Source organism: Doryrhamphus excisus, linkage group LG9 (assembly GCF_037039965.1).
Source record: "Doryrhamphus excisus strain RoL-2023G ecotype Guam linkage group LG9, RoL_Dexc_Guam_v1.1, whole genome shotgun sequence".
NCBI classification, from domain to species: Eukaryota; Metazoa; Chordata; class Actinopteri; order Syngnathiformes; family Syngnathidae; genus Doryrhamphus; species Doryrhamphus excisus.
In genome coordinates this window covers 20887251-20897500 of record NC_136365.1, presented here as the reverse complement: position 1 = coordinate 20897500, position 10250 = coordinate 20887251, and the positions used below count along the sequence as shown (strand labels likewise).

The 10250-nt window shown below is 42.2% G+C and overlaps 1 protein-coding gene across 2 annotated transcripts in view; it reads left to right on the top strand.

Moving 5' to 3' along the window:
- The window catches only part of nr3c2 (nuclear receptor subfamily 3, group C, member 2), an 80355-nt gene that overhangs the window by 63263 nt on the left and 6842 nt on the right, over nucleotides 1-10250 (top strand). For both annotated transcript variants that reach the window (XM_058088192.2, XM_078793615.1), the window contains exons 4-7: nucleotides 971-1087; nucleotides 1195-1536; nucleotides 4559-4703; nucleotides 6152-6282. In XM_058088192.2, the coding sequence (XP_057944175.2) occupies nucleotides 971-1087; nucleotides 1195-1536; nucleotides 4559-4703; nucleotides 6152-6282 (735 nt within the window). The remainder of the gene's footprint in view (nucleotides 1-970; nucleotides 1088-1194; nucleotides 1537-4558; nucleotides 4704-6151; nucleotides 6283-10250) is intronic.

Below are 10250 nucleotides of genomic sequence, written 5' to 3'. Positions count from 1 at the left end.
CTTTCTATCCATCCATCCATCCATCCATCCATCCAACCATCTATCCATCCATCCATCCCTCTTTCTATCCATCCATCCATCTATCCATCTATCCATCCATCCAACCATCTATCCGTCCATCCATCCATCCCTCTTTCTATCCATCCATCCATCTATCCATCCATCCAACCATCTATCCATCCATCCAACCATCTATCCGTCCATCCATCCAACCATCCATTCATCTATCCATCTATCCATCCATCTGTCCATCCATCCATCCATCCATCCATCCAACCATCCATCCAGCCATCCATCCAACCATCTATCCATCCATCCATCCCTCTTTCTATCCATCCACCCATCCCTCTTTCTATCCATCCAACCATCTATCCATCTATCCATCCATCCATCCCTCTTTCTATCCATCCATCCATCCATCCATCTATCCATCCATCCAACCATCTATCCGTCCATCCATCCAACCATCCATCCATCCATCTATCCATCCATCCATCCATCCCTCTCTCACTCCATACCTCTCTCTCACTCCATCTCTCTCTCTCTCTCTCTCTTTCTATCCATCTTTCCATCTATCCATCCATCCACCCATCCCTCTCTCTTTCTATCTATCTCTCTTTCAATCCATCCATATCTATCCATCTATCCATCCCCCTCTCTCTATATGCCGTACATTTTATAGTATATGTATTAAGATATGCCTTTATTCGTCCCTCAGTGGGGAAATTTGTAATATTATCATATATCAGATATCATGTTTTCCTTCGTATGAAAAAGTATTTAAAAAAATGTATTTTTTTAGAAGAAATCTGCGCCTTTGTGAGGGAAAGGAAAGTGAACAGCGAATAGGCGAATCTAGCTTAGCTTAGCTTTAGCCAAACAAGTGAAGAAAAGACAAACCTTTGCTATAAATGACTTTTCCATCACGTCAGGGTCCCGTTACAAAATCTTGTGTTTTGGATCCTTGCAGGTCAGCACAACTACCTTTGTGCCGGGAGGAACGACTGCATTATCGACAAAATCCGAAGGAAAAACTGCCCTGCATGCCGCGTAAGGAAGTGCCTCCAGGCCGGGATGAACCTCGGAGGTAAGGCTCTTTTTTTTTTTTTTAATGATGTCAGGGTCAGAGGTCGTATCGACTCCAGTATGACTGCTGTCCGCCCCCGCCCCCCCCCAACCCCCGCACCCCCACAGCTCGCAAGTCCAAGAAGTTGGGCAAGTTAAAGGGAGTCGGTGACGACGTGCAGAGCGCCAAGGAGGGCCAAACGGGGGGCGTCAGAGGCGAATTCCTGTCCTCGGAGAAGGAGCTGAACGCCGCCGCCGCCACCACCGCCTTGGTGCCCCACGGCCCCGGGGTGGTCACACCTTTCCTGCCACCCTCCATCTGCAGCGTGCTTGAGCTCATCGAGCCCGAAGAGGTGTACTCGGGCTTCGACAACACGCTGCCCGACACCACAGACCACCTGCTGTCCAGTCTCAACTGCCTGGCCGGGAAGCAGATGGTCCGCTTGGTCAAGTGGGCCAAAGTACTTCCAGGTTAGTCCAGACTGCAGCACCCAACCGCTATGGCCTAAATACTAAATAAAGATCATTTTAGGTTACACTGAAAAAAATACATGGAACGTTAAACTAGCATAATAAAACAAATTCTTGAAAATACTTTTTGAATTATTATTATTTTTTATTTTTTATTTTTTATTTTTTATTAATTGTGTAAATGTAATGTAAAAAGAGGTGCTGATGCAACTCCCCACTAATGCATTTCACCTCAGAACAATTTCAAGCCATAAAAACAACCACAAGGGGGCAGAGCCTATCCCAGCTGTCTTGAGGTGAGAGGCGGGGTACACCCTGGACTGGTGGCCAGCCAGCTAATCACAGGGCACATATAGACAAACAACCATTCACACTCATATCTATGGATAATTTGGAGTGGCTAATTAACCTAGCATGTTTTTGGAATGTGGGAGGAAACCGGAGTAGCATCGTTGTAGCATCGTTGTTTAGACATTTTGCCTAAAAATGCACTCCCCCCCTCTGTTTTCTTTTTTCTTCTTTTCTATCCCCTCCTGCTCCGGTCTGACCACTCCAAATTTGCAAAACAACAAAACATCATTCATTCATTTTCTACCGCTTATCCTCACAAGGGTTGCAGGGGGGCTGGAGCCTATCCCAGCTGTCTTCTTCAGCCGAGAGGCTGGGTACACCCTGGACTGGTGGCCAGCCAATCACAGGGCACATATAGACAAACAACCATTCACACTCACATTCATACCTATGGACAATTTGGAGTCGCTAATTAACCTAGCATGTTTTTGGAATGTGGGAGGAAACCGGAGTACCCGGAGAAAACCCATGCATGCACGGGGAGAACATGAAAACTCCGAGGGTGAAATTGAACCCTGGTCTCGTAGCTGTGGGGTCTTGCACTAACCACTCGACCACCGTGCAGCCCCATACTGTATATATTGCATTATAGTAGATGTTATGTGATGTATGTATATGACATGTTCCATTATCAGTATGACATGTTTATCTGAATTGCTGTATTATTATGAATATTATTATTATTATTATTATTATTATTATTATTATTATTATTATTATTATTATTATTATTATTATTATTATTATTTATGACATCCAGTAAAACCGCTGTGTAAGATAAGATTCCTTCCGGTAGCAAATCCCCACACGGATTCCAGTTATCGCTGCGACGCCCGTGAGCGGAGCTCCAAAAATAAACGAGGAATAGGAATCGTGCCAAACACTCAATCAATGCCTGGCTAGAAGTTCCTTCCTTGCGCAAACGACAACAATAACAACGACGAGAAGAAACGCACACAAAAAAGCCGAGCGAGGACACGGACGCACCAGCGACTCGTGGAAGTGCCGTGGGGATTATTTGGGTCTGTGGGGATGTCACGGCGCGAGGAAACGTGGCTAGCATCCTGTAATAGATTGTGTGTGCTAATGATGTGTCTGCTCGTCAAGACCCGTCTGCTGTCTATTTATATGCCACACAAGGAGTATGAAATACAGTATGAAATATTATATATATATATATATATATATATATATATATATATATATATATATATATATGCACGACATCGCCGTATATCTTTATCTTCTTTCCCTTATTTTTTTTAATACGCCTCTCACTTGTTTACGTTCCCCCGTGGAGCATCTTTAACTACACTTTAATGACACGCATCACAGCCAACGTCTGGGCAACAAATCACGTCACATGACTTCACTGCTGGAAATCCTAATTTCTATTTAATGCTAAAATTGGATTTTGATGGCTAATCTTTTTGGAAGATTTGCGGAATCTTTTTCCGAGATATTCCCCACCGGTCGAAACTATGCAGTACAGATTCAGATCATCTTTATTTCATTTGTTATTATTATAAGAGTGTTAACCTTGCAATGTACGTGTGGAATTACATTTTATATAATTTGGAATAGGGCCGCACGGTGTAGTAGTGGTTAGCGCACAGACCCCACAGCTAGGAGACCCAAGTTCAATTCCACCCTCGGGCATTTCTGTGTAGAGTTTACATGTTCTCACCGTGCATGCGTGGGTTTTCTCCGGGTACTCCGGTTTCCTCCCACATTCCAAAAAACATGCTAGGTTAATTGGCGACTCCAAATTTGGAAGATTTGCGGAATCTTTTTGCAGAATATCTTCATTTCATTTGTTATCATTATAAAAGTGTTAACCTTGCAATGTACGTGTGGAATTACATTTTATATAACGCGGAATAGCACCCTCGGCCATGTCTGTGTGGAGTTTGCATGTTCTCCCCGTGCATGTGTGGGTTTTCTCCGGGTACTCCGGTTTCCTCCCACATTCCAAAAACATGCTACGTTAATTAGCGACTCCAAATTGTCCATAGGTATGAATGTGAGTGTGAATGGTTGTTTGTCTATATGTGCCCTGTGATTGGCTGGCTGGCAACCAGTCTAGGGTGTACCCCGCCTCTCACCCCAAGACAGCTGGGATAGGCTCCAGCGCCTCAGCGACCCTTGTAAGGATAAGCAGTAGAAAATGAATGAATGATGTTTTGTTGTTTTGCAAATTTGGAGTGGTCAGACCGGAGCAGGAGGGGATAGAAAAGAAGAAAAAAGAAAACAAAGAGGGGAGTGCATTTTTAGACAAAATGTCTAAACAACGATGCCACAACAATGCTATTCCGGTTTCCTCCCACATTAAAAAAAAAAACATGCTACGTTAATTAGCGACTCCAAATTGTCCATAGGTATGAATGTGAGTGTGAATGGTTGTTTGTCTATATGTGCCCTGTGATTGGCTGGCCACCAGGTGTACCTCGCCTCTCACCTCAAGACATAGTGTACATGTAACAATACTTGAGATCTCAAAATAGGCAACAAATCTGTGTCTTCCATTTTGACACATTTATGACGAATGTTGTTGAACTGCAATACACCCACGCCGCCACTAGAGATTGCTGTCACCCATGAATGTATTAGAAAATACAAAATTCATGCATTTCCGGTTCTGTTTGTAGTTTGATTTCTCTGTCTCCGGTAGGTTTTCGGGGCCTGCCCATTGAGGACCAAATCACGCTGATCCAGTACTCGTGGATGTGTCTGTCCTCCTTTTGCCTCAGCTGGCGCTCTTACAAACACACCAACGGACAGATGCTCTACTTCGCCCCCGACCTCATCTTTAACGAGTAGGTCCACACATCAGATACGTTTGCTAGCTTGCTAGTCAGCGGCTCGAAAAACATTCACTTTTCCTGGTTAGTCTTCATGCTGCAAAACAAAACACTGCACACTAAAATTATGCTAGCTGTATGCTACCTTATGTTATGTTTGATGTTATGGCTACGTTTTGTGCGATATGCGTAATACTGTTACGTTACACAACCTTACGTTTTGTTAGAAATCGGTTACATTATGTTACATTGCATTACGTGAGGTAAAAATATGTCATAGTGTCTTAAATTATGCTAGCAGTATGCTACCTTACGTTATTTTTGATGTCATGACATACTACATACATGTCATGATATGCTACCTTAAGTTATGTTTGATGTTCTGACTACATTTTGTGCGATATGCGTAACATTGTTACGTTACACAACCTTAGGTGTTGTTAAATATCGGTTACATTACGTTACATTGCATTACGTGAGGTAAAAATATGTCACAGTGTCTTAAATTATGCTAGCAGTATGCTACATTATGTTATTTTGATGTTATGACTATGTTACATGCGATGTGTGTAATGTTGTTACATTATACAACATTAGGTTTTGTTACAGATCTGTTACATTACGTTTCATTGCATTACGTGAGGTAAAAATATGTCATAGTATCTTAAATTATGCTAGCAGTATGCTACATTATGTTATTTTTGATGTCATGACTATGTGATGTGTGATATGCGTAATATTGTTATGTTACACAACATTAGGTTTTGTTAGAGATCTGTTACATTACGTTACATTGCATTACGTGAGGTAAAAATGTCATAGTATCTTAAATTATGCTAGCTGTATGCTACCTTATGTTATTTTTATATCATGACTATGTGATGTGCGATATGCGTAATATTGTTACATTATACAACATTAGGTTTTGTTACAGATCTGTTACATTACGTTACATTGCATTACGTGAGGTAAAAATATGTCATAGTATCTTAAATTATGCTAGCAGTATGCTACCTTACGTTATTTTTTATGTCAAGACTATGTGATGTGCGATATGCGTAATATTGTTACGTTACACAACCTTGGGTTTTGTTACAGATCTGTTACATTACGTTACATTGCATTACGTGGGGCAAAAAATATGTCACAGTGTCTTAAATTATGCTAGCAGTATGCTACATTACGTTATTTTGATGTTATGACTATGTTACATGCGATGTGTGTAATGTTGTTACGTTATACAAAATTAGGTTTTGTTAGAGATCTGTTACGTTACGTTACATTGCATTACGTGAGGTAAAAATATGTCAGTATCTAAAATTATGCTAGCTGTATGCTACATTACGTTATTTTTGATGTTATGACTATGTTACATGCGATGTGTGTAAAGTTGTTACGTTATACAACATTACGTTTTGCCAGAGATGTGTTACATTCCGTTACATAAGGTCATTGTGTTTTAGGGAGCGCATGCAGCAGTCGGCCATGTACGACCTGTGTCTGGGCATGAGGCAGGTGAGCCAGGAGTTTGTTCGACTGCAGCTCACCTATGACGAGTTCCTCTCCATGAAGGTTCTGCTTCTCCTCAGCACGAGTAAGGCCGCCATTACACCACATCTTTATACTCGATGCCTCGTTATGCATCACGAAAGCCAGCGTCTTGGTTAGAATGCATGCAGACCGAAGCCTCGCCAAGTTTCCGTAACGCTGACGTCATAAATTGGAATGACAAAAGTACACGGAAAGTTAGCATGTACCTGTCGGAGCATTCAACGTGATCTACATAAAAGTAGCGGTAATTATCAATCATGTATGGATCGACGCTTCATTACCGTCGACGTGTCGCCCGCCGCGATCGCTCTCAAACACATTGTCACGTTCCTCTCCAGCGTACCCGCAGCCTCTCGGAACACAGAAGATGTGTTAAAACTTTTACCAGGCTGTGAACCTCTCGCAGAGATTCATCCACGGCAGCCGTGGCAGCCGTGTCAGCATCGGCGCCCATCGGTGTGGCTATTAAAAGTCACACTCAAAAGTCCACCGGGATCTGACTTGCGTTCGTGCATTTTATATCACGGTGGAGGTTCTGAGTTTGAAACGTCAAACCTCTCCAAGCGCACACGCGTCAGGAACGTCAGGAACGTCAGGAATGCCGGGTATCTGATGGGGACAAAATGAATGAATGTGCTGGAACAACAGCGCCTCCACTGGTTGAAGCAAGGCTGTGCAATGGTGTAATGTCTTCTTAGCGCGCTAAAGGTAAGCGCTACTATTTCCATCGCATGTTTTGGAAGAGGCGAGGCGTTCAAACGCTTGTTTTGGTTGTACGCCATGGCGTAAAACGGACATGGGTCCATCTAATGCCGTTTGTTTTCATGAATAATGATAATTTCATGATAATTACAAAACAAAAGCAATTGGTTTACTAGCTAATAATAGCTAGCTAATCTAAATAGCTAGCTAGCTAATAGCTAATCTTACCAAATATCAGCACATTTCCGATTTTACTTAGAATTTACTTAGAATAAGTAAATTGTAGAAGCTAACTAGTTAGCTCGGTAGCTTTCAATGCTATGCTAGCGGCAGCCATCTTTTATGTCCCTGCAGTGATCCCGTAGCGTAAACAAATAATAATAGAAGTTAGCGTTAACGTTTCTGAGAGTCAATCGCAGACGACATGATAGACAAGCGACATAACTTACAGTCCCGGTTGCCATTTTGTTCGCTTGCTAATACGATGCTAACAATTTTGTGATTAAAAACATATGTTAAGAATGCAGATTAATAACGTGGCAATATTGTGAGCTAGTTGCTAGAATGCAGGCAAAAATGCGGCACATATTTTCAACATGGCTGCACGGCAGACCTCAAAGCAAGGAGACGCGGGTTCAATTCCACCCTCGGCCATCTCTGTGTGGAGTTTGCATGTTCTCCCCGTGCATGCGTGGGTTTTCTCCGGGTACTCCGGTTTCCTCCCACATTCCAAAAACATGCTAGGTTAATTAGCGACTCCAAATTGTCCATAGGTATGAATGTGAGTGTGAATGGTTGTTTGTCTATATGTGCCCTGTGATTGGCTGGCCACCAGTCCAGGGTGTACCCAGACAGCTGGGATAGGCTCCAGCACCCCTGCAACCCTCGTGAGGATAAGCGGTAGAAAATGAATGAATGAATGATGTTTTGTTGTTTTGCAAATTTGGAGTGGTCAGACCGGAGCAGGAGGGGATAGAAAAGAAAAAAAAAAGAAAACAGAGGGGGGGGGAGTGCATTTTTAGACAAAATGTCTAAACAACGATGCTACAACGATGCTACTCCGGTTTCCTCCCACATTCCAAAAACATGCTAGGTTAATTAGCGACTCCAAATTTTCCATAGGTATGAATGTGAGTGTGAATGGTTGTTTGTCTATATGTGCCCTGTGATTGGCTGGCTACCAGTCCGGGGGTGGACCCCGCCTCTCGCCCGAAGACCTTGGTTAGCATCGTTAATTAATTCCAGAAGGTATGACTGGAACCAAAACGGATGCTAACCCATAAGACAATTATAAATTATTATAAATTATAAATGAGGCTTTCTCCCGATAATACGGACCTATCAATACGATTGGACTACTTCCACCAAGATGTACGTCATCAATAGGGACCCGGGGGCGCCCCACGTACCCCTTTGGGTCCACGATGTTGCCAAAAGAACGGTGTCATGTAAGGACGAACATTAGCCGCCGAGCGCCAATTCCCGGCGAGCCCGTCAGGTGGATTCTGTAGGCGTGAAAACAAAGCCAACAGGAGAGACAAAGGGGGGCCAGAACCGGTCCTTCTGTTGCCGTGGCCTCCCTCTCCGGTGCTCGCTGCTCCTCTGGAGCTTTGCCACCCGATCCGGCCTCCAAGAAGTGCTGCTATTTTCCCTCTTACTTCCTTCATATCCCAGTCGGAATTTTTATAAGGTGCTTATAAAATTCCGCAGAAAAAACAGCAGTAAAAGAGGAAAGTCTCCATTTTGAAAAAGCGAGTATGATCAGTGATCGCTTGTGACTCATTTTCCCGAGCGACTGAGCATCTCCGAGGCAACTTGGGAAAGCTGTGTTAGTTCCGGACCTTCAGAGATGAAGCTCGCGGAAAAGGGAAGGAGTGTTTACAGAGGAGTTGTCAGAGCTTGTCGGCAGGGGGACGGCGTCGCGCGGCGCCAGCGCCTCTGGGCTGGAACGCCACAAAAAAAAAAAAAGGGGATAAAAAGAGGACGAGAGCGGAGCCGCTAATGCGGTCTGACCTTGGGCTTAGGTTTCAACCCGGCCTGTGGTGTCTCATGACCCTGTTTGGCTTCGGTACGCACCAGCACCCGCGTCGTCTCTGCTCGGGATGATACTCTTAAATCTACGCCTGCTCTTGTTAAAAGTGGCAGGAAGTGCCATGATGCCTTCAAATACTCGCTGGCGGTCAAAGTTAAGCGGTCTTATTAAGGGCGCGCTTACACAACACGACCGCCATGCAACTGGAAAGTTAGGAAAAAGTTGAAACCATCCAAAAACTACTAAACACGATGAAAATAAACAAAAAAAAAACCCACAAAAAGTACACACTTTGCTGCAAAAACGAAGTCCTTTGTTGATTGAAAGAAATCAATCAATCCGAAAAAGTTCCGAAAAAATCAGAAAATTTTTTACGTTTAAAACATGTTTTTTTTTGGTGAGTTTTCTTTGTTTTTGCGAGAAAAATAAACGTGTAAAATTGCGTCTCAAATGGAAGTCATTTTTCTCGTGTAATCACAATACCGTGGAACCTCGGTTTTTCATCGGAGTTCCCCAGGGGTCAATACTGGGACCAAAACTGTTCAACTTGTACATCAATAATATCTCCAAAGTCATGAAAGACTTAAAACTAGTATTATTTGCGGATTATACCACTGCTTTTTGTTCCGGAGGGAGTACAGACAAAATCATTAGAAAGGTCAGAGAAGAAATGGTCACGCTAAAAAGATGGTTTGATAATAATAGATTGTCCTTGAACTTAAATAAAACTAAAATCATGCTGTTAAACTCGCCGGGGGCGTGTCAAAATCACAATTTAATTTCCCTCCTATTTCATGGTTGACACAAATGTGCTTTTATTTTGTTATGGTTTTTTTTTCAACTTGTTTTGAACCTAAATAAAACTAAAATCATGCTGTTAAAGTGACCGGGGGTGTGTCAAAATCACAACTTCATTTCCCTCCAATTTCATGGTTGACACAAATGTGCTTTTATTTTGTTATGTTTTTTTTTCAACTTGTTTTGAACCTAAATAAAACTAAAATCATGCTGTTAAACTCGCTGACGATATCGGCATATAGGTTTTCAGTAAAAAAAAAAAAGTCAATATCATTTTAGGACATTTTAGTAGCATAGATCTGAAATATTCAAGAAAAAAAATTTTGTAATATAATGAAAATGTACATTTTTGGAGAATTAAGTTGTGGAAAATGTTATATTATTATGGGAATAAACTTAAAATATTACGGGAAAAACGGTAATATTTCGAGAAGAAAATGTAAAAAAAAAAGGTTGAAATTTTGTCAATTATGAAAATA